Source organism: Aspergillus ibericus (assembly GCF_003184845.1).
Source record: "Aspergillus ibericus CBS 121593 unplaced genomic scaffold BO80scaffold_32, whole genome shotgun sequence".
Classification (NCBI taxonomy): Eukaryota; Fungi; Ascomycota; class Eurotiomycetes; order Eurotiales; family Aspergillaceae; genus Aspergillus; species Aspergillus ibericus.
In genome coordinates this window covers 156,851-182,680 of record NW_020292130.1, presented here as the reverse complement: position 1 = coordinate 182,680, position 25,830 = coordinate 156,851, and the positions used below count along the sequence as shown (strand labels likewise).

Here is a 25,830-nt window from a genome sequence, read left to right as displayed (position 1 = left end):
CCTAAGCCGCACGTAGTACTTTCCACACCTGGAGGAATGGCTGGCTGTCTCGAGTCCGATAGATGGTCTTACGCCAACGTCACTCGCGGCGGTAGTACCATGGCGGGGGAGGGTACGGACGGGATTGGTTTCGGAGCCTCGAGTAGTAGTACTTGCTGCCCGGCGAAATTCTACGTGACGGAATGACCTGCTGACCTCGGTAGCCAAGCAGTGCCGCTCTAAACTCGCCGCCTCTAGTCAACACAAACCCGACCGGGACGCCGGCGGCTGATTAGGCCGTCGCGTTTCGGCTGGGCCGGCCCATTGGCTTATCTTCTCCATCCAACGGGTAGTCTGATGCCTTGATTGGCCACTCATTATCAGAAGCAGACGCTGCTTTTACTATCTAGTACTACTATATGTAGAACCTTGCGTGCTGGGCCTGACCTGCGCAACGAGTCAAATCAGCCTCATGAACCAACTATTCCACTTGTGTAGTACAACCTTTCCTGTAGAACCCTTTGATCAAGATTTTCCGGCTTTTAATATAGCCGCTCAGCAGATTCCGGCTGACCTCTTGCAATTGTAGAGTATGTACTGGGATATCGGTAAAGTCGAAATGACAACCAACTCACAAAATGGCTGCTCTATAGAGATTCACTTGTTGTTGATATAGTACTGGGTTATAACTACATGATATAGGTTACCGGTGTTAGGACAGGATAAGAGACCTGAGAATAGTGGGTTGAACAGGAAACCAGCACCTGCCGAGTGGATGAGAGAAATATATAGTAGTGGTAGCGTTGGCCCTACCGGTATGGATTAGCACCATGAATCAACTATGATGAATCTTCAACATTAGTAGTTTATAGGAATAGCACTTGTTAAAAGTCCGACACAAGCAAATGGATTTATAATGCTAACAATATATCAATGTCACCGAAACGATGTCTTTCTGGCCACAGGCAGAAATTGGCCGAGTTAGAAAGAAAACAGAATAGATGAGTTATTGCTCAATTGCTCAGGCATTTAGAGTGAGGTTGAGAAGTATGCTATCTTGGAGCAGTGCAGCTTTACGGGCTTATATACGAGTACTACTAAATATATATAACATTTACGGGCCCAGAAGCTGTACTCTGTGGTGGACTGTCGGCGCTTGGCAGCGATATAGAAGACGAGTTCGCCCAGTATTTTATGGAAGACCTGGACCAACTATCACATGCAAATTCTTTCCCACTAGAGAGACACAGAAGCGAGGATTGAACTGTCAGTGCTGATCAGGTGAGATGCCTGCCAGTCAAGGGTCCGTGAAGGCCCAATGATAGTACAGTAATCCCAACGTTGCCTGACAACCTTATACCCGAAGGCCACACAGATTGCATCTATGAATAGAATGCTCCCCAATCAATGTGTGCTAGTTTCAGTTTAAAGTTAAGTTCTTATACCAATAGGTTATGGCGTACATATACTAACCGTGAAGATAGTTTAATTCATCTATGAAAGAACTATGACAGACTGTGGCAACCCAAATGACTGACTTTTGGGAGAATGCCTCGATGAGAGATTTCAACAGGTCCTTGATCCCGAATATCAGGAACATTCTACCAAATAAAATCTGGCCACCAGACTGGTAACTCGCCATGCAGAGTCTCAGAAAGATATCGCCACTATAAGTAAGCTTTTGCCGTGGAACCCAGTACCTGCTGCCGAGGTCATCCGTGAGGTTGTATACACTGGTTCGTCGTACTGTAGCAGACGTGATATGTAATCAGTTACAGTGCCGAACTTTTGTAGAGAAAATCCCGATCCTTCATGTGAACAGGAAAGGACCGACATCTGCCAAGGTCATTGACTTTTTGGGCCGAAGAATGCCGCTGGGTCTCTGAACTATGGAAGGCGGAACATACCTTGTTTAAGTTCTCATACGGTATGAGAGTGATTTCATCGAAGCAGAAGAGAGTTCACCGAAGACCGAGATCGCAGTCCAAACACATATCTACCAGGCACTGCGACTCTTGCAAGAGCTATATCCAACATTGGGAGAAAGTCAACCGAGGCTGACCCTCCGCTGAGCGTCCTGGGCCTGTCACCGCCGGTTGCTATAGAGTTTCTGATCGGCACACACCCAGCAGTGGCACATATGTACATACTAAGTGGCGTGTGCGATCACTCATATAGATCGGTGGTTAACCAGTCCTCCATCATAACACCCATGGATGCATCTATCCTGACCTCGGTAAGCACCAGGCGACAAAGGCGATCATCGCCTGAACGGATGTGATTGGCTGGGGATTCGCCTTGATAAGGGGGCGCCTTATCTAACGGAGCTCTGACCTCGACAGGCGCAGTCACGTACTGTCACGGTGGTAATGGGTGGTATTGGTTACCGTCCCTACGCAACCGATCTTTCCTGGTTCAGGAGGAGTCAGCCGAGCAAACCCATGGTTGGCTTGAGCACGCGACTCGGGGTTGCCTGGGAGCCGAACACGCTGGCCTGTGGCGGGAGAACATACCAGGTACCTGCAGTACAGCGTCCCGAAGTGCCCGTCAGCAACGAGCAGCTGTTACGGATATATGCAGGGTCATTCGATGACCAGAGCTCTCCCATGCAAGTCCTGGGAGGTGCGGGAACTGGAAGCTCTTGTTCCGAGACGGCCGCGCGCCCGGGAAGACGGAGTAGGTATGGCGTAGACACTATGTACATAGGTAGATAGCCTGGCTAGCTAGCTTGGTAGGAGCATAGGCACTCTCTCCATCGGGAAACGGCCTACCTGCTTAGGTAGCTTCGAGTCACCGCCATCACCTGCTTTACAAGGTACATACGCCCAGTCCACTTCCTTGACAGTAGGAAATGCAGGCTGCGCCCCAGTCGCCTCATTATGAGCAGACAGGATCCTGCTCCTTATCGTTGGCACCTTGCGGGGACCTTTGTAGAGTGTCGTGCTTACGTCGGCCATCGCGTCTGTCGGTGGCCCCCGTATCTGTACCCCGAGAGGTCACTCCTTGGTTTCGGGGGCACTTAGGCGTCTGAGATAAGCCTGTCTGGCAGTCTGCACGGCGTACCTTGATGGGAAGATGGGGGGCGAAGGGGAGCAACCCGAATATGGGCTCATACCGCCATCCACAGCCCTCAGGCCTACCCCAGGTCCCAGTTTCTCCGACCGCGCTAATCGGGGACGATCGACAACCAGTGATTCTGCTGTGTCATCCGGTCATCGGCCGTAAATTACCGTATCCCGGTTGCATCATCACCTGCTGCCCTTGCCTCTTGCTGAATACCGTCCGCCATCCATCCGTCCTCCTCTCCCTCTTCAGCTCCAACCTCCTCTCCTTCTCTCCTCCTCCCTCCATCTTTATCTCGCCTATTTCTATCTTTCCACCGTCCCCTTCCCTCGCATTCCTGTCCACTCCCTCCTCACCCTCTTTTTCCATCGGGCTGCTGTGGGTTCCATAGTAGCTATCCATCATGAAGGGCTTCCTCGGCCTTACCGTCCTCCCGTTGCTGACGGCTGCGTCACCCGTCTTCGTTGATTCCATCCATAATGAAGCTGCCCCAATCCTGTCTGCCTCCAACGCGAAGGAGGTTCCCGACTCCTACATCGTTGTTTTCAAGAAGCACGTCACTTCCGAGCTGGCATCTGCTCACCACACCTGGGTGCAGGACATCCATGACTCTCAGAGCGAGCGGACCGAACTGAAGAAGCGGTCGCTCTTCGGGCTTGGTGACGAGGCTTACCTCGGCCTGAAGAACACTTTTGATATTGCTGGTTCTCTGATCGGCTACACTGGTCACTTCCACGAAGATGTTATCGAACAAGTCCGCAGACACCCTGACGTGAGTACCCCTATCAAGCTTCCTTTGTTATCTGCCTGCTCTTTGGATAAGCTTCTAACTGAACAATAACAGGTCGAATACATCGAGCGGGACTCGAAAGTCCACACCATGGAGGAGGCCACCGAGAAGAACGCCCCTTGGGGTTTGGCCCGTATTTCCCACCGTGATAGCCTTACTTTCGGTAACTTCAACAAGTACCTGTACTCCTCCGAAGGTGGCGAGGGTGTTGATGCCTACACCATTGACACTGGTATCAACGTTGACCACGTTGACTTCGAGGGTCGTGCCACCTGGGGCAAGACCATCCCTACCAATGATGAAGATATCGATGGCAATGGACACGGAACGCACTGCTCCGGTACCATCGCTGGTAAGAAGTATGGTGTTGCCAAGAAGGCCAATCTCTATGCCGTTAAGGTCCTGAGATCGAGCGGCTCTGGTACCATGTCCGACGTCGTTCAGGGTGTAGAGTACGCTGTGCTGTCTCACATCAAGAAGGCCAAGGATGCTAAGAACGGTAAGATCAAGGGCTTCAAGGGCAGCGTTGCCAACATGAGTCTCGGTGGTGGCAAGTCCAAGACCCTCGAGGATGCTGTCAATGCTGGTGTTGAGGCTGGTCTTCACTTTGCTGTTGCGGCGGGTAATGACAACGCCGATGCGTGCAACTACTCCCCCGCAGCTGCCGAGAACGCCATCACTGTTGGTGCCTCGACTCTCGCTGATGAGCGTGCCTACTTCTCGAACTACGGAGAGTGCACAGACATCTTTGCCCCTGGTCTCAACATTCTGTCGACCTGGATTGGCAGCAACTACGCTACCAACATCATCTCTGGTACTTCCATGGCTTCGCCTCACATTGCTGGCCTGCTCGCCTACTTTGTCTCTCTGCAGCCCTCCGCGGACTCTGCATTCGCTGTTGAGGAGCTTACCCCTGCCAAGCTGAAGAAGGATATCATCTCCATTGCCACGGAGGGCGCCCTTACCGACATCCCTGCCCGCACCCCCAACGTAAGTCACGCAGTCATTACTGTCAAAAGAGGAATGGGCTAACTGATGGTTGTAGCTCCTCGCCTGGAACGGTGGTGGTTCCGAGAACTACACCGACATTGTCACCAGCGGTGGCTACAAGGTTTCCTCTGCTAAGAACCGCATCGAGGACCGCATCGAGGGTCTGGTTCATAAGGCTGAAGAGCTGCTCACTGAGGAGCTCGGAGCCATCTACAGCGAGATCCAGGATGCCGTCGTTGCATAGATGAGAACTCGTGTTTCACAGACGTAGATCGGACGACTTTTTTTGAGGTATGGGATGGTCGCTCGGACATTTGGCGCAGGTATTTTTTTATCGTGTTTGGTTTCTTGAAGGCGCTGATGCATTGACTGCATCAGTTGTATCAACCCGACAGTCTTTGCTCGTTTGATTGGTTCATTTTTATGGTAGTATACATGTCTTTGCAAAGAAGGGTTTGCGATTTCACCTAGAATGTTCTGGATCTATAACAGACTGGCAATCTCATTGATTTATCTAAGAGATCCGAAGTCCATATTAGATAAATAGACATCCTAGTGAGGATGAGAGCTCCGGCGATAATACTATGTAGATAGGTATGGAGTACGGGGCACCTTGTAGGCAGATATCCCCAAACGTGACGCAATCTCACGTAACACCGCACACTGGATCATGGGGTGCGGAGTAACAGTAACCGTGGCGCCAAAGACCGTTATCTAGCGCCTTGGTAGTGCCGCAATCGCTCTTGCTCCATACTCCGTAGTAGGCAACGATAAGACGGGGCACATGAGCAGCAAAGAGGGGTAAGCGCGCCATTTTCTATCCCAGTTATCATTCCTCCATCCCCTCCGTATATCCCCTCATCTCGTGCTATTGGGTTACACACATATACTGTGTAGGATGGGGGCGTAGGGTACATCGTTCAAGTGCCGTGCTAGGTAGGTACCTTATGACGATAGTCAGCTGATGATGACATCATATCATTACGTCGTTTCGTTGGAGGCCTACGGGACTCTGTATGGAGTACTCAATCTTGGATTGAGATGGGGTGATGGGAACAGAAACCGAGCTATCTTTATATGAATGATAGGACTGCGTACATATTGTGATGTGGATCAAGGGCAAACAGGTAGGTAAACTGTCCCTCTTGTGGACGGATGGATGGATGGATAGACAGTAAGTAGATAGATAAGGTATACCAAAGAAAAGCAAAGAGAACACCACGCTGAATCTAATCAAATGACCTCGTACCCATGTAAGTGTATGTATGTGACCTTCTCTTGGAGCGCCTGCGCTATGCTGTATAATGAATGGATGGATGGATGGATGGATGGATGGGGGTGGATGGTGGAACTCCAAGTGCCAAAATTAACATCCGGGGATGGATGTTTGGGTCTCAGGTTGACATGTGCTCGTCTTCTTCACTGCCCGTGTCTTGGTCGTCATCGTCGTCGAAGTCGAGGTCCTCGTCGGAGTCGCTGCCGCCGAAGACGTCGTCGTCTACGTCGCTCTCGGCCCAGAAGTCCGAGTCGTCTTTCTCCACAGGCTTGAATGTGGAGGTGGATTCGTGGGTGGGCATGACGAAGCCCTCTGGGATATCATCCTTGGATTCCTCCACGTGCCGTTGCACGATGGACTTGTATTGATCGGGGTCCTTGCGCAACATGACGGAGGCATCGACGTTGGCTGGGGAGGAAATCTCAGCGTCGTCGAGTAAGGAGAGGATGGAGATAAGGACGGATTCGACTCGCTGGGCCGGAGACCACCGCTCTGATGCTAATTCGCCGGACATTTCATCTTCGCCGGGGGCGTGAAGGATGGAAATGCAAAGCTTGCCGTCTTTGTAAATGTTCGGGTGGAAGAGCGGGCGGACGAAGCGAAATTCTGTCGGTTGAGATCTCGAGTCAGCCATGCCGCCACATTCGAGGGCAAAAAAGGGGTGGGTGGTGTGATGGTGGTCATGGGTGCTCCAACTCACCTGGAGGAGAGTAAGGGTAGTTGCTCGGGAATTTCATGATCGCCTTGAAGTAGCCGCCATAGTATAGGGAATCCGGGTTAAGGACGATTAGCCCGACCGTCCAGTGCAAGAAGTTCTGCTCGTTGACCTGGAAGGGATACCGGTTAGCATTCTCGGTGCGACGTGAATGTGGTCTGCGAGGGACACATGATGCGGCCTTCGACATATGACCAGAGTCAAAGTAGTATCCGGGAAGAAAACGAACCTCAATGTTCACCCAAGGCTCTTGTGATAGTGCCTTGTATTCGTTCATCAAGATGCGTTCCGCCATGGTGACAGTCTAACAGAGGCGAAGGATCGCGTGCCGGAGTTAAGCGACAATAGTGGCAAGACTGGATCCCTAGGCTTGGAAGTTGGCTAGGCAGTCGAGATAGCGGGCGTAGGTGGGTAGGTTTGCTTCTTGTCGGGGCTGAGATGTTCAGCGCTGGATAGACACTGGATCAGAATGCATTTTAACGGTTTAAAAGTGCTTGAAGATCACACACTAGTCCCGCTGTGGCAATCCATGGCATCCACGCGCGGCGGAAGGGCCCGGGGTGGCGTTCCGAAACAACGCATTTGCAGCAGATTCTTTCGGTGTTGGGGTCGGGAGACTTGCTATTGTCGCTATGGAGCTATTGTCTTGTCTTTCATCGCGCGGGGAGTTAAGCATTAGGCCCGGCAGGTGAACCAGAATCCAGTGAAGGAGCCTCTTGTGCTATTGTTGTCGACAGCCGCATCCATTATTAATGGTGCTGACCGGTTCGTTCAAGCAAAGAGGGGAGAGGCGGCGGCGGTGGGGGAGGAAAGAACCCAGTCGGTGGGGAAAACCCCCTGGGTTAATAATGGATAGTCGGGAATAGTTCGTGCCCTTGAGAAGAGGGGGGCCCCCCATCGATCAATAATCGAACCCTCAGGTCTTGCGTTGGTCGGCTCCCGTAGTAATAATAATAATGCCGTCCACGCGATAGGACCAAGAGGGTCATGGTCAGCATCAATTTTTCCCCTCTGACCCAGGATTCCTCCGGCTGTCGAGGCGCCCGCACCGGCCATGGCCCTTCCTTAGTTCCTTGCCTTGGTCGCCCTCTAGGCTCTATCAGTAGTATCTACGCGGTTAGCCGCCTTGCGTGCTTATCTCGGGGGATTCCCGCATATCACCGGCGGCGGCCCAGACTCAGTATAGCGGACGTTATTCGCACCCTGGCCGAGTAAGTTCAAAATTGACTCACTCCAAATTAATTCGAAAATTAGGGCCTGTCAAGTGATCAGGATTGCGACCGCCTCTTTCCCCGACAGGTGGACATATGACTCATCCAAATCTGGATGATAATAGGCTGAAGGATGACGAATCGGTCCCTCAAATGGCAACAAAGGGCTGATTTGCTTGCAGGCGAGTCAGTGTGACGGGCAAGGGGCTTGCAGGAGGCACGGACTCTCCAAGGCGCCCTAGGATGTCTGTTTGGGTCTATTCTGAACCCCCCTCCCTCCCTCATTGAGTCACTGACAGGAATTGAACGGATGGTAGACGACCTGGACTGGACCAGTCATGCGGGCAAGGCATTTCTTGCAGCCGGGTGTACAGAGCTGATTGGATTTGGACAGTCGCGAAGAAATACCCTGGCATGTCATGTCAACTTTTCATCTCGAGGAGCATATGGGAAGCTATCCCGATCCGGTCCCCGCAACGTGGGCTTGGTGTAGCACGGTACCACCCTCGCTCTGGCAAAGGGTTGTCGGCATTGCGAGCATCTGATAATCTACTCCCTCTCGGTAGTCTGATGCAGATCCCGGTATGTCTGTCTGTCCTCCACGTAGGCTGCACAATCGAGCGTCATGGGGGAGGGAGGAGCAAAAGGGTCAGAAATTAGCCGGGACCGTTAGTGCAGGTGGTCCCCGGGATAGGATAATGAAGATGATTCAGAATGATGATAAGCCGAGTCATCGTAAACAGCGCCAGAGTCAAATGTGGCTCGCGACTAACTCGTAGTAGCAGGCCCCATTCCGATGAGGGAACCAGTCGAGAGCCGCCGGGAGGTCTGGAATCCTTCTGGCTGCGGGCGGTGGATGCGAAACGCGACCTTCCAGTCCGACTAAACCAAGTTCCACCGACTAACCTCCGCTCGCTACCCACTCGTCATCGTTCGCCTCTGCTTCTGCTTCTGCTGCTGCTGCTCCTGCTGCTGCTTCTGCTTTGCTTCTTCTATCTACTTTATTCCCTGCGCCCCTCTCCCCTCTCCCCTCTTCTCCATTCTTTTCTTTCCTTACCCTCCATCGATACGGTGTGATCCCCCGGGTGCCCGTGCGTGGTGATTGCCAACCTCTCCTTCCAGGCATCATCCGGATTTTTAAAGTTCGTGCCAGCCCCATCCCGTCGGGCCTTGGTTCGACCTCGTTTTCATTTTCTTTCCCGCCTATCATCTCGGCGATGCTGGCCTTGTCCTGCATCTATACGCCGGGAAGCTACCACCAGAGCAGCTGATCTTGAATCAGGGCTTGTTTTCGATTCGGCTTCAACTCTACCAGTCGTTCGACTGGTCCTGAGCCCGGAGCGCATGGTTTTCCATAGCTCTCGCTCATCCACCTCTTCTTTTCCGTCCGTTAGCTATGGCGGTCGAATGTCACGGGCCCATCTGGGCTGTCGATGATATTTCCCGTTGCTTCCAACGCAAGTACGTCCAAGATGTCGCTGCTGCCATGTTTCTCCTGCAATATTCAACTAACGGTTTGCCAATTGTAGCTATCTTCAAGTTATATTTCCACTCACGGCTTGCGGAATCTCCCTGCTATTCATCGCCCTTCGCATCGCATACGGGTGTGCTGTTTCTCGAAAAAGAGCGTCTTACAAGTTATTGGACCACAATGCAGTTGAAGGAGACTCGCAGGCTGCAACTTTGGATGATGAAGGGGAGGAGACCGATCCAATGCTGAACAAAGCGGCGCAATCCGAATTGCCAACCTTCGAAGTTGATCGTCCTCGTGGTGAAATAGCTACTTTGGCGCTGGAAATTCTCGCGCTTGCGGGAGAGGTAGCCATCTTCGTGATTATCCTTTCTACCGACACTTGGGGTCGACATGGTACCCTCCCCGCCATCGCCAAGCTGGTATCATGGGGCTATATCCTGTTCCTGGCGTTGGTCCGCTTGCTTCTTTCGACTCTGGACCTCCATTCGTCCCCCAGACTCTGGAACCATACCGCATTCCTATACGGCCTGCAATGGGTATTCACGGTCTTCATTTTCCGATCCGCAGTTATCCACCCGTTGTCGAAACGTGCCATGATCTTCAGCTCTATCGAGTTTGCCTTGTCCAGTCTACTGTTGCTCATCGCAGTGACTACCCGCCGAGGAAACAAGATGGTCTTGGTTTCCCATGATGAGGGTCTGGAGCCCGCAAGACACCCCGTTGCTAGCTTGCTTTCGCTGGCTACCTTCGCTTGGCTGGACCCCCTCATCCTCAAAGGCTATCGACAACCGTTGGAGCTTGACGATGTCTGGGATTTGACAGCCTCTCAGAAAGCTGCCACGGTGCTAGAGGATTTCCGCCGCAGGCATTATCAAGGCTCACTGGTATGGAAACTCGGTCGGTATTTCTATGGTACTCTTCTTCTACAGGGTGCCTGGACCATCTTTTCGAACCTTTTTACCTACTTGCCCACGATCCTACTCCGGGCAATCCTGCAATATGTTGAGGATCCAAGGTCTTCCACATCGAACGCCGCATGGCTTTATGCCATCTTGCTGTTTTGCTCGGGAGCTATTCAAGGTGTCGCCGACGGGCAAGCTCTTTGGATTGGACGCAAGCTGGGAGTGAAACTTCGGGCTATCATCATCGGTGAGATCTACGCGAAGGCCCTCAGGCGAAAGGCTGGAGCCTCCGTAGAAGCCACCAAGAAGCAGCCGGAAGAGCCGGCCAAGGATCAGAAGAAGGGTGGTCTTTTCTCCTTTGGCCGTAAGAAAAAGAAGACAACAACTGACCCTGAGACAAACCCTCAAAATGCGAAGGACGCACAAGAAGATGACAAGGAACACATGGCTAACATCGGTACCATCATCAACCTGATGGCTATTGACTCGTTCAAGGTTAGCGAAGTCGGTGCCTATCTGCACTTTCTGTGGGCCAGTGTCCCGGTGCAGATTATCATCGCTGTAACACTTCTCTACCGACTGCTGGGGTTCAGCTCATTTGCTGGAATTGTCATCATGGTTTTTATGCTGCCTATCAATCTTACCATTGCGAAACAGTTTACGAAGGTGCAAAATCAGATCCTGAAGGGCACGGATGCTCGCATCCACAGCACGAATGAGATCCTCCAGAATATCAGGATTATTAAATATTTCGCCTGGGAGCAGCGGTTCCAGGATATTGTTAACGAGAAACGAAAGGCGGAGCTGAAAGCGTTGCGCTTCCGTTACATCATTTGGTCTACGGCGGCAACCGTCTGGTATGGCACGCCCATCCTCATCACATTCGCTTCTTTCTTCCTATACACGGTCGTGGAAGGGAAGAAACTGACGCCCTCGATCGCGTTCCCGGCTTTGTCGATGTTCTCTTTGCTTCGCGTTCCCCTAGACCAGTTGGCCGATATGGTGGCGCACGTCCAAGAGTCAAAGGTCTCTCTTGACCGTGTGGATACCTATCTCAACGAGGAGGAGACTCAAAAGTACCGTCAGCTCGAGAAGGATGATTCTACCGGACAGCCGCCTAAGATCGCGTTGGAAAACGCCACACTCACCTGGGGATCCTCCCAAGGGAAATACAAGGATGATCCTTCCGAAGATAGCACCGATGGTTTCCGTCTCATCAACATGAATGTGGACTTCCATGTTGGAAAGCTCAACCTCATCACTGGTCCGACAGGCTCTGGAAAGACGTCGCTTCTCATGGCACTTCTGGGAGAAATGAAGCTTGTCCAAGGAAGAGTTTATTTGCCCGGTGGGACCGTTAACCGCTCTGAACTCCCGGTTGATCCTCAGACAGGGCTTATCGAAAGCGTTGCGTACTGCGCGCAGGAAGCATGGCTCGTGAACGCCACTGTCAAGGAAAACATTGTGTTTGCATCTCCCTACGATGAACGTCGGTATAATGCTGTGATCAAAGCGTGCGCCTTGGAGCGGGATTTGGCGATCCTCGATGCGGGTGACCAGACCCTCGTGGGAGAAAAGGGCATCAGTCTCTCCGGAGGCCAGAAACAAAGAATCTCTCTCGCGCGCGCCGTGTATAGTAGAGCTCGACACTTGCTCCTGGATGACTGCCTGAGCGCTGTGGACTCGCATACCGCTAAGCACATCTTCCGCCAGGCATTGACCGGGCCCTTGATGATGAACCGATCTTGTGTACTTGTGACCCACAACGTTGCCTTGACCGTCCTTGAAGCAGCACATGTTATTGTTCTTGACAATGGTAAAATCACTGCTCAGGGTCCCCCGGACGAGGTCGCAGCGTCAGGTGCATTGGGCGATGAACTCCTTAAATCCCGACCGACTTCCAGGACCACCACTCCACGACCCTCCCGCAGACCCTCGGACCATGGGGAACAGGAGGAAGAATCTCATACGAACGGTCATGCTACCAGTGCCCCGAATGGAAAAGCCCAGGAGGGAAAGAGTCCCGAACCCAAGTTGCAGGAGTCCAAGGCTGTTGGCAGTATCAAATTGTCTACGGTTAAGATGTACTTACAATCAATGGGATCCTGGCGTTACTGGATTGTGGCTGTGCTAGTCTTTTGCATGCAGCAGCTCGGGTCTGTGTCGACTAATATCTGGATCAGACAGTGGGCGAATGCTTACCAGACCGAGGATATTGGCGCGGATGATGCTGGTGACTACGCAGCAATGGCGAGCTTGAAGATCCCATCGTTCAATGTCGGTGGTGTCCCTCGGACTTCCACTTTCACTGCACCTCAGTTTGGCACGCGGTCCGCTACCGCCAATGGTAACGTGGATGTGCCGTACTATCTTGGAGTCTACGCTCTGCTAGGAGTTGCTTTCGTTGCCATTTCGCTGGTCAGAGAAGCTGTTCTTTTCTGGGGCTCCCTACAGGCATCACACTCAATTCACCAGCGCCTTTTGAAAGCAGTGATGCATGCGAAATTCAAGTTCTTTGATTCGACCCCGCTCGGCCAATTGATGAACCGGTTCTCCAAGGATGTGGAATCCGTTGACCAAGAAGTTGCGCCCGTGGCGATCGGCATGCTCCATAGTCTGGCATCTGTCGTCATGATTGTGATTTTGATTTCCATCATCACTCCCGGTTTCCTGATTGCCGGTATCTTCATCACGTTGGTGTATGTCGCCCTCGGCGCTATCTACCTGAACTCGTCTCGTGATCTCAAGAGGCTCGAGTCTGTGCAGCGGAGTCCACTGTATCAGCAATTTGGCGAGACGCTCAACGGTATTGTTACCATTCGTGCCTATGGTGATGGACCGAGATTTATCGTGGACAATCACCGTCGGATCAATGCCTACAACCGGCCCCATATCTACCTTTGGGCGAGCAATCGTTGGCTTGCGCTTCGAGTCGATGTCACAGGCGCTCTTGTCTCGTTCTTTACGGCTGTTTTCGTCCTGCTGAACATTGGAAAGATCGATGCCGGAGCTGCTGGACTTTCCCTGACCTACGCAGTCACGTTCACAGAGAATGTTCTCTGGCTCGTGCGGTTGTATTCGGAGGTTCAACAGAACATGAACTCCGTTGAACGTGTGAGAGAGTACCTCGAAGTTGAGCAAGAAGCAGACGCCGTCATTCCTGACTCCAGACCCCCAGCCAAGTGGCCCAGTGGTGGTGCAGTTGACTTCGTCGGATATACCACTCGGTACCGACCTGATCTTGACCCTGTTCTTCGGAATGTCTCATTCAACGTGCAACCCGGAGAGAAGGTTGGTATCGTCGGCCGTACCGGTGCTGGCAAGAGTTCTCTTGCTCTCGCACTTTTCCGTGGTCTTGAGGCTGAAAAGGGCCGCATCGTCATCGACGGCGTGGATATTAGCGCCATTGGCCTTCGTGACTTGCGGGAGTCGATCACCATCGTCCCCCAGGACCCTACTCTATTTACGGGAACCCTCCGCAGCAACCTCGACCCCTTCAACATCTTCACGGACGAGCAGATCTTCAATGCTCTGCGACGCGTACACCTAATCGGCCCCGGTACCTCTGGCACAGCGACTCCCATGACGACCAGCACAATTGCGGAGCCTTCCGCCACACCAAACGGCGTCACCAGCAGCGGCATCCTCGATAACAAGAACATCTTCCTGAACCTGGACACCGCGGTCTCCGAATCCGGCTCCAACCTGTCCCAAGGCCAGCGACAGCTCCTATGTCTTGCTCGTGCCCTTCTCAAGAACCCCAAGGTCTTAATGATGGACGAAGCCACCGCCTCCATTGACTACAACACCGATTCCAAGATCCAGGAAACCCTCCGAGAACTCCGCGAGAGCACCATCATCACCATCGCACATCGCCTCCAGACAATCATCGACTACGACAAGGTCCTGGTCCTCGACCACGGTCGCGTCATCGAATTCGATCACCCCTGGACGTTGATTAACAAGGGTGATGGCCTCTTCCGAAGCATGTGTGAGAACAGTGGTAATATGGACGGTCTTCTGGAAGGTGCCAAGAAAGCCTGGGATCATAAAAAAGATAGTGGTAATGACTCATAGACCGTCCCTTTCTTCTTCCTTTCCGTCTTTACGCCCCCCCGTCCTCCCCATGTCTCTGTGAATTTGTCTCATTTTCTTTCTGGAGGGGAGGGGGGGGGGGGGGCTCCAAAAGTCGTACATATTGAAGACATTGTTACATAGTATTATTATTCTTGTTATTTCTATTGTGAAGCTGGCGCTTGGGTCTTGCTATTATCATTTTTCCTTTTTTTTTATACTTGCTGTGCATGAATGTGCAGGCTTAGTTGGCTTCTTTTTGTATTGTGTCATGCGTTCTAAGATTATGAATGCGACTATAGACAGGAATACAATACTTCGTTCAAAAGTCGTCGCTTCCTTTATCTTATGCCCTGTTCACAAAGGCCAACCTCAAGAGATTGTCGTGTGGCAAGAACGCCCCGCGACCGACAAAGGATAGTGGGATACTTTCCAGATTCGGTAACGACAGGGACAGCCCGCTGCACAACTAGCATATGAACAACTCTTAGTTCATAAAAGGCCTAAGAACACAATCGATTAACTCACGGGGACAGAGCAACCGATGGGTAAGAGCTCTTGGCCGTTTTGATCAACAGACACGCCGTCTTGGCATGCATAACCTAACCGGAGCGGGTCTAGCGCAGCCGAGTTTATTTGCCGGCGAGATCCGCGAGTGGATGACAACAGACGCAGATCATTCATCCTTCAAAGTTGCGAGTTTGGTACTTATCTCATCTTCAGATCATCTGGACCGGAGAACAATGCAACGGGTGTGGCTAGCCTTGTTGGATCCAGATTTCCAGCGCTCCATGCAACCCTCATCCGGAGTTGCGAGGATGGCTTACCGCTCATCTCCGGTCCTCGATGCGAGTCGAGGATGATATCATCGTCATCCGGCAGATATAGACTTCATGATATCACCGTGGCCGGGATTAACGCATAAGGGTCCATGGATCGAGCGAACACCGAGTTCGAAGTTAATGGATGGGAATTCCGCGACGGTGAACCGACCTATCGAATGAAAGAAGGCGCATTGTCCAGAGGCAAACTCTTTCTTCCTTCCCCTTTGATATGAGGTAGAGTTCTCAATTAGGCTCCATCCGGCCATGTCATGATGCAAATGATGGAGTCGAGGCTCCGTACCAGTGAGATTTGACAAGCCGCGCGTCGACAAGGCTGGATTTCATCATATCGTTGCACCAGCAGATCTGGAAGGCTGTGCCGAACTTGCGGGAGGCTATAAGAGTAGCCCACGGCAAGTCTTGTCAGGCCGAGTATCCGTGAAACTACCAGCAATCAATCCGTGCACATCTTGCAGCACACACACAGTTGCTTTGCGTCTTCCCACAGTACTCGATACCATGCGCATCTTCTCCGCCTTGAACGGGCTGCTCCTTGCGGGAGCTGCTTTGGCCCAGAACGCGTCGTCAAGCTGTTCGCTTCAGTCGTCCGATTCCCAGGTTGTTGACTACGGCTATGCGCTCTCGTACTTCCTTGACCGGTTCTATGCGTCGGTTCCCGTCAACCAAACGTTCCTGAACGATGCCTTGAACAGCTCCACCTCCCAATATTATACCAATTTCCAGGGCATCCTGAGACAAAATCGCCTGGGTGTGCGTGCCGTGCAACAACTCGGCGCAAAGCTGTCGGGCTGGACTCCTCAGAACTGCAGCTTCAGCTTCCCAAGTGCTACTGACGGCGAGTCCTTTGTGAGCAACGCCCTCCAATTGGAATCCACAGTCGCCGGGGCGTACATCGCCTTGGCTGGTTACACACAGGCCCCCGAGGCCTCCTTCCTCTGGGCCCGCTTGGCTGCCGAGCATACTGCACACGCCTACTATATTGCTGGCCACCAACAGTCTGTCCTTTTCCCTTCGAACAGCTCTTCGTTGGTTCCTGCCTACAGCCCCGGCTACGTCCTGTCCAATGGAACTGGACAGGGACGCCTTGGTCAGTACTTCCAAGGCTGCGTTACTGCTCCTTCGACTCCTTGCGGCCAGACCCTGTTCATCGGACCTCTTACTGGCACGCTTGGTGCGAACGTCTCGGCCAGTGCAGCTGCTTCAAGCTCTGCCGCTCTGTCTGCCTCCGCCACTCCTTCGCCGAGCTGGGCGAAGAGGGCCTGGTAAGCTTTGTGCCGTGCTGAGTACTGTGCCATTTGCACACCTGGTAATGAGGTCAAGCTTCTGGTGGACAAATGGTGAAATATGTTGCTGAGTGGACATCCGGTCTCATGTTGAGGGGGAACGGCGGTACTTGACATGGTTTCTGTAATAATCGCTTCATATCCAATTATGGATTAATGTAATTTGACAATCTAATAACGTGTAATGTGTGAGCGTGCACAAAATTTAGCCGTGCAGAATATCGCCAGGTGTAGAGCTCAAAGTAACATTTCATGACCTGGTGTAGGACTATGACATCCAACAGCCTTCCACTTCCGATACGCTCGGAAGCTTCGGAAGCTAGGCCATACCCTAGAATAAAGTCTACAGCAGCAGGGTGGCGCTGAGTAGCTGCTACTGCCGAGCCTTGATGACGTCGTCCTTCCAGGGCCCAAGAGTCTAATAGGGTATCGTAAGATTATGCCCGGCAGGTGGGTGATTGACATTCATGCTTCCGGGTTTTCCGGTTCCAGGAGAGGGAACATCCTGAGATGCTTCCGGTCACTGATGACTTCAAGCAGACCAGAACGTCAAGAGACAGACCGCAATATGCGGTAGAGTTGTCTCCATCATCGATTGTATTCTCTGGATCCACGAAACAGAGGATATTCAATCTGGCCAGGGACGGTTGCGATTGATTCACGAACGCTTTGCAGTTTAGCCTGGCCGAATCAGGGCAAGGTACCTTTCTAAGCTTTCTCCCATTACATTGATGAACGGCCACTGAGTGTTCTTTCGAAAGAGGCGGGCCCAAAGCTTGATGACAGCGAGCCCGAGGCTGGTGGGGTCCTGACTAGGGAACGCTTCTCCTTCATCCAGATCCATCGATTCGTACGCCTCTTGCACAATGCAACGCGTCCAATGCAGGATCCGACTTTCATTTTCTGGTAGCCACCAAAGTCAGCAGGTGTCCCATTCTTGCTGGTTGACATTGGACTATGGAAGGGGATAGTTCGTACCGCTCAAGGCTTGGTTGCTTCCTGTTTCTGCCAGAGACATAAGCCATTTACTAAGAAGAACCGCACACTCTAGACCGGCAAGGGAATGGCGGACACTCCAGAAAAATGCTTGACTGCGTGCAACATGGTCGATACCCAAACGCACGGGAATGCTCAATGCGTGTGCTGAATAGATCAAGGCAGGGGTCAACCTATAACTTCTTCCTGGCCGCGGTGATCTGTGCATCGCGGTGGCAATGCGATATGGATCCCGCGTTTCAAGCTGACGATGCGGGCCAAGATTGAGCGACAAGCGGACATAGGCCAATCCTAAAAGCGAGCTGGATGTGAATGGGATGGGACCGTTTTCATTATGCGGATCGAGACTCGATTCTGGGGCTTGTTGCCATACCGAGGTCCAGGACCGGAGAGCCCTCCTAGTAATGCGAGTTAGCAGCTGATGCCGAGCTTGAGCTAGTTGGGTTGAGGCGACAATTTCGCTCCAGAAAGCTACTTACTCTAGCTTATTCAACTCCTCAGTCGGGAGAGAAAATGATTGGTCTCCATTCGGTATGGACAGTTCGCTCACCAGATGGATGCGTTGGAGGAGGCCATGGAGTAAGATATAGTTCCCCAATGGCGCAGGAATTGGATCCAAAAGAACTGGAGTCCGTGAGGGTTGCAACAATAGTGCCAAGGCATCCTGGAAGAACAGCTGCTGAGAATCTACCTCCTTCTGAGCGATTTCCCAGTCATGGGCCGTGGCAGCTTTCCATTCCTTTGTGGAGCATGGGAGGCGTAGATGGACTTCGCTGCTTCGAAGCACCGGGTAGATGTTGTATGCTATGCTATGAACGTGGACAAAGCAAAACGAGATGAATCGGGTGCGCCTTATGGATTCCTCTTCAGCCCACTCGTGCCACTGTAGAGGAGAGTGCCGCGGGGCAACTGTGATATTCTCCAATAGTCCGAATTCTCGCAGACACCGCACCAGCAATGTCTGCAGCCCGAATGCTTCTTGAACAAGCTCAGCCTTTTCCCATGTAGAGTACCCCATCAAGACTAGTAGAGTACGAATGTTCTCGATCCGTCTCCATGCATCCATTCCGGCAGCGAACTGCGACGGTGAAAGCGATGGCTCTTGACCGGAGCGTTGTGGTGATTCCCGGATGTTGTTCAATGGTATTTGAATGATGGAATTGCAAGGCGGCGGGCTTGACTCTTTAGAGAGCCTATATAATACAATTGCCTTGGCTGCATAAAAGAGCCTCTCTGCATTGCGATGCTCGAAGCGGTACTGAGCGCCTATTGTCATAAAGGCCAGAATAAGTTCTGGGGCCCGCTCGTTAATCCGCAAAGTCGGCACATGTATGAAAGGGAGGTGTGTGTGAAAGCCGGAGAAGTATGACGTTAAATATCTTGTCAATGTGTGTCGCGAAGGCAGGACAAAATCCGGAATGAGATAACGGAACTCGTCCAAGGAAGCCGCGAGACGCTGCCTCTGCTCTTCTGTGACTTTCAGCGGCGACTGGCTCTTGGCGATCTGCGGGGGCTCTGTGACTATGTTAGAACAACTATCCGACCGTGAGCTTTCAGCATGTAGGCGTACCGTAATCGGAAACAGAGGCAAAACTCTGGTCCCCAGGAGGCACGGACGGGAGCCACGACCGGAAGGGTGAGTCGGCTCGTGACCTGTCTGGCTGACGGGGGCGCGATGATGGTTCATGCTGCTCTCCAGCATTTCTGCTATATTCAGGGGACTCGTTTGAGACGGGATTGTGCATCTGAGGGATATCCCCAAAGGCTGGAACCCATTCCGATGGAAGACCAATTGAGTCGAGAAAATGGGTGAAATCCTGAAAATGATTCAGCTCCTCGTGTAGGTATGGCATTGGCTGGGCTAACCATCGGTTAGCTGTGGCACATCTGAGGTGGATGAATAGCCCTTTACCCGGTGTTGCTGGAGCGTGCCGATAATTGCCCGGAAGAAGAAGCTGAGCAGCCTCCAAGATTTCCGCATCATGGCCAACTGCACTAGTATGGGGCAAGCCACCCGCACTACTACTTCCTGTCTCCAGAACAGGATTTCGGTCCTGTTCTATGTAAGGCCCTCGCTGTGGCCCTGTCCATTGATCCACATTTGGCGGCACCGAGAGCGACACGTCGGGACGTGACGTCGGTTGATTGTTATAGTGGGGTGGGACCGTGGCGGGTTCAGAGGCTCTGGGCCGATTGGCATGATCTAGGGCTTCGTTATCTGGCTGGGAGTTGGGCGAAACTAAGCCACTGCTCTGGTGTGCAATGGTTGTGTGTCGCTTCAGTAGATCTCGTCGGGTGAACGCCGAGCCACAGAAGCAGATATACGGTTTCTCCTTTGTGTCTAAGGGGCCAGAGACTTTAGCCAGCATGTCCTGAAGCAAGAAGAATGTAGAATGATACACATGGTGAACTTACGGGTGCGAACATGGCGCTCCAAGTGTTCTGTTCGTCTGAAACTGCGCCCGCAATGGACGCAGACCCGAGTTTTTGCTCCAACATTCGAGCGACGAGTGCCCCGGGCAGGCTGGGAGGAAGACTGTGGCAGCATCAAGACATTTGGAGGTAAAGTAAAAGAGGGTAGGGTGATAAGATGATGTCGCGATCACTCCAATTGGAGAAGGTAGGCAAAGCAGAGGGGCCTAGTCGTGGTGATTGGGCTTTTTTGGAGGATGGCGAGAAGGCCGCCAACGAAAGAGAACTTGGAAACGAGCGACTCCAACCGTCGTTGCCGAACCGTGTGCCCCAACGCCACTTTGGGAAGGACCCCACCCGGCGATAAGGTCACTGTCTCCAACTCGATCGGGCACATGCTCGTGCTTGTGGGCGTGCTAATTAGCACGCGCGATATATAGCATGCCAGCAGCAAGATACATACTCTTGCGCCCGCAATGGTGGTTCCCCTGTTCATCCGCAATTAACTTCGTTCCAATCTCGTTGATCCTTGCCCCGCGGATATGACGCACAATTATACCTTTCCGGGAGTTGCCGTCGTTACCGGTGCCGGGGGCACAGGTAGGCCACCACGAGGGGAAGAAAAAAGCAACAAAAGCTGACAGTGTTCTAGGCATCGGTGCTGCAACCGCCAAAGGGTTTGCTTCGGCAGGATGTGGGCGAATTGCCATTACAGACCTCAACCCCTCCTCTTTAGATCAGACTCGGGAGTCAATCCTGGCTTCCTACCCTCACACTCGCCTAGTTGTCAAGGCGGGCGATATATCCGACGAGAGCTTCGTCGAAGCCTTTATTAGTGAAGTGGTTGATGCGTTCGGACGGCTGGATTATGCTGTCAACTGTGCCGGAATCCTAGGGGATAAGCTGCGAACCACCGAGACGTCGACGGCAACGTTCGATCATATCAACAATATCAATTATCGGGGTTCTTGGCTCTGCTCTAGAGCTGAGCTCAGACAGATGCTGAAGCAAGATCCGCTACCAAGTCATGATCTGAATCGTGCACCGCAGCGAGGCGCTATTGTCAATGTTGCGAGTCAGCTGGGAATCGTCGGGCAGCCTAGAGCCCGTAAGTTTGTGTTTTCTCTCTACCTATTTCTTAAATCAGCCTTTTGTGATCGCGCTAACTGGAAACTGCTTTTAGCTGCGTATTGTGGTTCCAAAGCTGCTGTGATCGCAATGACTCGCTCCGACGCAATCGACTACTCGGCGGATGGCATCAGAGTGAACTGTGTCTGCCCGGGAGTTATTGAGACACCAATGACCACGCACAGCGAGGAAGTCCGCGAGCGTCTTCGACCTGCGATCGAGATTGCTCCCATGAAGAGAATGGGGAAGCCGGAAGAGGTGGCCGACACGATACTTTTCCTGTGTTCGACGTTTGCATCGTTTGTACAGGGCCATGCGCTTGTTGTAGATGGAGGCTATGTTATCAACTAGATCACTGAAAATAATAATTATCATCATGACAAGAAACCAAAACTCCAACCTATCGCTCTCACAGTTTACCAAGACAAGTGAGTCCGATGGGACGGCGTGGCTAAGGAATGCCTATAGAATAATTACGACCAAGCCCTCCCAAAGTCTCCTGACAGAGAGAGACAATAGCATGCTCTACAACCAATAACATTGAATGTATCTCTAGAATATGCTCTATCGGCGATCCGCTCCATTCTTCCAATCATAGTTCGTCTCCCATGCATATCCCGCTTGGAGTATCTTCGACTCCTGCCACAATCCTCCGACAATCTGCATACCGACGGGGAGTGTGACATCAGCATTGTCCTTGGCCGGCGCGAAGCCCACCGGGATAGACATTGCCGGATGGCCCGTAACATCAAAGATGGCTGTGTTGATCGTAAGACCCATGCTAGGCTTCAGAGACTCTAGGGGTAGGCCTCGCGCGCCGTGTTTGGGCGCAACAACCGGAGTGGTTGGCATAACGACAACGTCATATTTCTGGAAGATCTCCTCGTACTGGTCCCGGAGCCTGCGACCGATATTAACGGTTTTACCGTATAAGTCGGGAAAGCGCGAGGTGAGATAGAGGCCGTTGATTATGACGTTTTTGGTGGAGGGGAAGGCTCGTTGGAAGCCTTCTTTCGTCCATGGAAGTCGCTCACGCTCCATCTCGGTCATGTAGAGACCTCGTCTCCCATGGGCTTGGCCAAGCAGTGTTAAGGAACCTGAGACGCGCGACTGGATGGTCCAGATAGCGGGCCCGTGGTAATGGTCGGGAAGAGATATCTCTTCGACTGTTGCACCGAGATCGGCGAATTTCTGGGCAGCTGCCATGACGGAGTCTTTGACTGCTGGGTCAACCGAGGCGTGCTCGAAGCCTTCTTTGAGTACTCCTACTCTGAAGCCATTGAGACTTGAGGGATCCGTTTGGAGCGATTTGGCAAACGAGGTAGATCCATGCTTGGGGCTGCCCAAGCACCTATCGTCTATCCCATCGTAACCGGCGATAGCGTCCAGGCAGGACGCAATGTCAATAACGCTGCGAGCAAGCGGTCCCGTGTGGTCGTCAATGGCATCGCCGCTGGCGATACCGGTGAACGGCACCAAGCCATAAGTCGGTTTCAACCCAACACCTAAGAGTAAAAGCAATTAGCCATGTTGCAGAGCAGCTGTTGGAGATGCACATACAGCCACATAATGCGGCGGGAACCCGGATACTCCCACCCTGGTCTCCACCAAGCGTAATGTCAACTAGACCAGCTGCGACCAAAGCTGCCCCTCCTGAGGTGCTCCCGCCGGCCGAGTACCCGGCTGCAAAAGGGTTCTCTACCGTACCCTGCGCACTTGTGAAGGACGCGGTGGAATGGCAGTAGTTCTCGCAAGTCGAGGTACCGTGAATATCAGCACCAGCATCGAGGACCCGCGTGATAACCGTCGCATCTGTGATTGGAGTCCAGGAGGGGATGATATCACTTCCCAGTAACTGTGGCACCCCTGCGACAGCAATGCAGTCCTTCACGCTAATTGTCTTCCCTGCTAGTAGTCCTCCCTCCGGGTTGCCCTTGATCAGAAATTTATGAGCCCAGGCTTGCCCAAAGACCTGCTCTTCTGGTGATGGACGACGGACATCTTGTCGGGGGTATCGATCTAGATCCGGGACCGGCTGGTAATCGGGGAGGTTCGCAACGGTTTCAGCGCAATCGTGGACGGCGGCGAGAAGGGTATGGTAGTCTTCTTCGTGTTCCTGATCCACGGAAAGTCCTAGATTTTGCAGAAGAGACCCCGCATCCTCCCTGGTGACCGGGTTGTCTCTGTAAATGATTTGTCAGGCTGCAAGTCCCGGGAAAGGCGGGGAACGGAGGACGGTAGATAGCACGTACGGCGAGATGGAAGTGAACAAAACCGACATGACGATCAAGCAACCTTGTGGCGTTGGATGAATCCCAACAGTCCGACCGAGCACCAACTCAGGAGAACATGGCAAAGGACAAAACCACTGTCCTCTGCGAAGAAAAAGCCGACCATATCGCCTACGCCAAGCCTTATCAGCAGCAGCAGTTGGAGTCGAGCAGAAAGACTCCAACTTGGGCGGCAGGGTCAAAGCTTATCACTGGCCGCGGGCTTAGACGACTCCACATCAATGCAAACGCATGCATTGGCATTGATAACTAACAAGATTTTCTAAATCACTGGGCTTATCACATTATACACTTACTCCAAAAACGTCTAATCGCACGATTGATAACGCATGATGCTCTCTACTCCAACTGATATACTCCAACAAGGCCCGCCATCGGAGAATTATCCCCGCGTCCTTATCAGCCCCTTCAACCTCATCGGCCATTCTCTACGACAGGGATGAATCCCGTGCGGATGCACATCTTATCGCCCGTGATATTGCTTCCTTGCAGGATTTCTCTGCACAAGGATCGTATTTTAAAAATGTAAGGGATCCCGCTCGGGAGGATGTCCCATTCTCCCACAATCAGCGCGTCCACCATGTCGTACTTCGACGAGTCCAAAGGCCTCAAGGTCACCCCGGTCCAGGACCCCAGCGAGGACATCGGAATCGCCAATTCTTCAGAGCTCAAATCAAGCGATGAAAGTCATGAAGTCTTCAAGCGAGGAGATGGCCAAGTCGACTTCCGCACCGTCAGTTGGATCCGTGCCTCCGCAATCTTCCTGAAGAGTAAGTCACACCCATCCTCAGATATACAAACTACTAACCAATCTCTCCAGTGCTATTCGCAACAGGAATCCTCTCCATCCCATCAGTCATGTACGATCTGGGTGCCTTCCCTGGCGCTGTCAACCTGGTCGGATGGTGCGTTATCAACGCCTACGGGGCTATTATCCTAGGGAACTTCCGCACCCTCTACCCACAATGTCACTCCGTGGCCGACATGGCTCAGCTCACCGGAGGGCCCATCCTCCGCGAGCTGGTCGGCTTCATGTTCATCGTGACATACGTGATCACCGCCGCATCAGGGATCATCGGCGTCTCCGCCGCATTCAACGCCCTCTCCCTCCATTCCCTATGCACAGTCTGGTTTGCCTTCATCTCGACCATCATCATCGCCGGCTTTGCCAGCGTGCGCAAATTCTCCCACATTGGCTGGCTCACCTGGGTCGGCTTTGCCAGCATCCTCGCCGCCGTCCTCATCGTCGTGTACCTCCCCCTCCCATCCCCACCTCCTCCTCCCTCCCACACCACCACCAAACTAACCGCCCCCAGAATCGGCGTAACCACCCGCACCCGCCCCGCCATCGCCCCCCAAACGGGCCCCTACGACCTCGGCTACCGCGTAATCGGCCACCCAACCTTCGCAGCAGGCATAACGGCCTCAGCAACAATCTTCGTCTCCAGCGCCGCCACCTCCGCCTTCCTGCCCGTAATCTCCGAAATGCGCAAACCCAAAGACTACCCCAAAGCCGTCTACCTGTGCATGACCTTCGTAACGGCCTCCTACCTCGCCTTCGCCCTCGTCATCTACCGCTGGTGCGGACAATGGATCGCCTCCCCGGCCCTCGGCAGCGCCGGCCCAACCCTCAAACGGGTTGCCTACGGCATCGCCCTGCCCGGCCTGATCGTCAGCGGATCCCTATACGTCCACGTCGCAGCGAAATACCTCTTCGTGCGAATCCTCCGTCACTCGCGCCATCTACAAGCCAATACGATCATCCACTGGGGTACCTGGCTGAGCTGTACGATCGGGTTGGCTGCGATAGCATTCATCCTGGCCTGTGCGATCCCCATATTCACGTATGTGTTAGCGCTGGTGGGGAGTTTGGGGTTCGCGCCGTTGGCGTTGTGTTTGCCCGGTTGGTTGTGGGTATATAGTCATGGAGATTATTGGGGAGGAGGGGTGGTGAAGCGGGGGGTGTATTTGTTGCATGTGGGGTTGATAGTGTTGGGAATGTTTTTGACGGTGGGCGGGACGTATGGTGTGATTGTTCAGATTTTGGATGCGTATCGGAGTGGTGAGATTGATGGGGTGTTTTCGTGTGCGGATAATAGTGGTTCGACTTGACTTGATGGTGGCTTGTTGGTTTTTTGTTTGATTATCTGTTGGAGTACGTAAAATGGCTGGATGTATAGATTACTTTCATTGATATGGATATGAATGGGATAGAACGATATCTCAATGCTATGACTACCCATCATTCATCACAGACTCAAGCATAGAAAGTAAGAAGCAATCATAATCATGCGTGATACACCTTCATCCGCAAAATAACAATACCAATAACAACAGCAATCATCACAACCGTCATCACCACCACTCAATCAAAGAAATCAAACGAAACACAGCAACAAAA

General features: G+C 52.6%; 8 protein-coding genes across 8 annotated transcripts; 5 read left to right on the top strand and 3 right to left on the bottom strand.

Annotated features, from left to right (window-relative positions):
• Positions 1-3,445: 3,445 nt before the first annotated feature.
• On the top strand, positions 3,446-5,066 carry BO80DRAFT_436545 (S8 family peptidase; the record flags this gene model as incomplete). The annotated part of the gene is made up of 3 exons (XM_025720956.1): positions 3,446-3,814; positions 3,887-4,822; positions 4,878-5,066. The coding sequence occupies 3 exons, from the start codon at positions 3,446-3,448 to the stop codon at positions 5,064-5,066; spliced, it is 1,494 nt and encodes a 497-aa protein (XP_025573228.1).
• A 1,150-nt stretch (positions 5,067-6,216) lies between these two features.
• BO80DRAFT_360543 (putative ubiquitin conjugating enzyme (UbcC)) lies at positions 6,217-7,108 on the bottom strand (the record flags this gene model as incomplete). The annotated part of the gene is made up of 3 exons (XM_025715970.1): positions 6,217-6,704; positions 6,799-6,925; positions 7,043-7,108. 3 exons carry the CDS (start codon positions 7,106-7,108, stop codon positions 6,217-6,219), a joined length of 681 nt encoding a protein of 226 aa, XP_025573227.1.
• Positions 7,109-9,004: 1,896 nt separating this feature from the next.
• Positions 9,005-14,581, top strand: BO80DRAFT_466610 (putative ABC bile acid transporter). The gene is made up of 2 exons (XM_025722794.1): positions 9,005-9,485; positions 9,554-14,581. Exons 1-2 carry the CDS (start codon positions 9,421-9,423, stop codon positions 14,475-14,477), a joined length of 4,989 nt encoding a protein of 1,662 aa, XP_025573226.1. The 5' UTR covers positions 9,005-9,420; the 3' UTR covers positions 14,478-14,581.
• Positions 14,582-15,817: 1,236 nt separating this feature from the next.
• Positions 15,818-16,585, top strand: BO80DRAFT_360436 (uncharacterized protein; the record flags this gene model as incomplete). The annotated part of the gene is made up of 1 exon (XM_025715966.1): positions 15,818-16,585. One exon carries the CDS (start codon positions 15,818-15,820, stop codon positions 16,583-16,585), a length of 768 nt encoding a protein of 255 aa, XP_025573225.1.
• A 587-nt stretch (positions 16,586-17,172) lies between these two features.
• On the bottom strand, positions 17,173-20,320 carry BO80DRAFT_148802 (C2H2 type zinc finger domain protein). Its single transcript, XM_025713762.1, has 6 exons — positions 20,014-20,320; positions 19,511-19,939; positions 19,169-19,459; positions 18,078-19,113; positions 17,581-17,996; positions 17,173-17,505 (listed from the first exon to the last, which is right to left on the bottom strand). The coding sequence occupies exons 1-6, from the start codon at positions 20,144-20,146 to the stop codon at positions 17,279-17,281; spliced, it is 2,532 nt and encodes an 843-aa protein (XP_025573224.1). The 5' UTR covers positions 20,147-20,320; the 3' UTR covers positions 17,173-17,278.
• A 115-nt stretch (positions 20,321-20,435) lies between these two features.
• On the top strand, positions 20,436-21,522 carry BO80DRAFT_411523 (SDR family NAD(P)-dependent oxidoreductase). Its single transcript, XM_025717975.1, has 3 exons — positions 20,436-20,610; positions 20,663-21,118; positions 21,194-21,522. The coding sequence occupies exons 1-3, from the start codon at positions 20,553-20,555 to the stop codon at positions 21,487-21,489; spliced, it is 810 nt and encodes a 269-aa protein (XP_025573223.1). The 5' UTR covers positions 20,436-20,552; the 3' UTR covers positions 21,490-21,522.
• Positions 21,523-21,688: 166 nt separating this feature from the next.
• On the bottom strand, positions 21,689-23,507 carry BO80DRAFT_466606 (putative amidase). Its single transcript, XM_025722793.1, has 3 exons — positions 23,391-23,507; positions 22,699-23,321; positions 21,689-22,643 (listed from the first exon to the last, which is right to left on the bottom strand). Exons 1-3 carry the CDS (start codon positions 23,417-23,419, stop codon positions 21,703-21,705), a joined length of 1,593 nt encoding a protein of 530 aa, XP_025573222.1. The 5' UTR covers positions 23,420-23,507; the 3' UTR covers positions 21,689-21,702.
• Positions 23,508-23,896: 389 nt separating this feature from the next.
• BO80DRAFT_426997 (putative neutral amino acid permease) lies at positions 23,897-25,647 on the top strand. The gene is made up of 3 exons (XM_025719901.1): positions 23,897-24,199; positions 24,250-24,679; positions 24,746-25,647. The coding sequence occupies exons 1-3, from the start codon at positions 24,010-24,012 to the stop codon at positions 25,539-25,541; spliced, it is 1,416 nt and encodes a 471-aa protein (XP_025573221.1). The 5' UTR covers positions 23,897-24,009; the 3' UTR covers positions 25,542-25,647.
• The last annotated feature ends 183 nt before the right edge of the window (positions 25,648-25,830 follow it).

What these genes read in the sequence shown, in the direction of transcription:
- BO80DRAFT_466610 (XM_025722794.1), top strand. Translation starts at nt 9,421, where the DNA reads ATGGCGGTCGAATGTCACGGGCCCATCTGGGCTGTCGATGATATTTCC. An exon ending in TCCCGTTGCTTCCAACGCAA is followed by an intron (nt 9,486 to 9,553) that starts GTACGTCCAAGA and finishes TGCCAATTGTAG; the next exon opens with CTATCTTCAAGTTATATTTC.
- BO80DRAFT_148802 (XM_025713762.1), bottom strand. Translation starts at nt 20,146, where the DNA reads ATGCTGCCACAGTCTTCCTCCCAGCCTGCCCGGGGCACTCGTCGCTCG. An exon ending in GGAGCGCCATGTTCGCACCC is followed by an intron (nt 19,940 to 20,013) that starts GTAAGTTCACCA and finishes CTGGCCCCTTAG; the next exon opens with ACACAAAGGAGAAACCGTAT. An exon ending in AAGCAACCAAGCCTTGAGCG is followed by an intron (nt 17,506 to 17,580) that starts GTACGAACTATC and finishes GGTGGCTACCAG; the next exon opens with AAAATGAAAGTCGGATCCTG.
- BO80DRAFT_411523 (XM_025717975.1), top strand. Translation starts at nt 20,553, where the DNA reads ATGACGCACAATTATACCTTTCCGGGAGTTGCCGTCGTTACCGGTGCC. An exon ending in TACCGGTGCCGGGGGCACAG is followed by an intron (nt 20,611 to 20,662) that starts GTAGGCCACCAC and finishes ACAGTGTTCTAG; the next exon opens with GCATCGGTGCTGCAACCGCC. An exon ending in CGTCGGGCAGCCTAGAGCCC is followed by an intron (nt 21,119 to 21,193) that starts GTAAGTTTGTGT and finishes AACTGCTTTTAG; the next exon opens with CTGCGTATTGTGGTTCCAAA.
- BO80DRAFT_466606 (XM_025722793.1), bottom strand. Translation starts at nt 23,419, where the DNA reads ATGTCGGTTTTGTTCACTTCCATCTCGCC. An exon ending in TTGTTCACTTCCATCTCGCC is followed by an intron (nt 23,322 to 23,390) that starts GTACGTGCTATC and finishes AATCATTTACAG; the next exon opens with AGACAACCCGGTCACCAGGG. An exon ending in TCCCGCCGCATTATGTGGCT is followed by an intron (nt 22,644 to 22,698) that starts GTATGTGCATCT and finishes TTTTACTCTTAG; the next exon opens with GTGTTGGGTTGAAACCGACT.
- BO80DRAFT_426997 (XM_025719901.1), top strand. Translation starts at nt 24,010, where the DNA reads ATGTCGTACTTCGACGAGTCCAAAGGCCTCAAGGTCACCCCGGTCCAG. An exon ending in CTCCGCAATCTTCCTGAAGA is followed by an intron (nt 24,200 to 24,249) that starts GTAAGTCACACC and finishes CAATCTCTCCAG; the next exon opens with TGCTATTCGCAACAGGAATC. An exon ending in GCCGCCGTCCTCATCGTCGT is followed by an intron (nt 24,680 to 24,745) that starts GTACCTCCCCCT and finishes AACCGCCCCCAG; the next exon opens with AATCGGCGTAACCACCCGCA.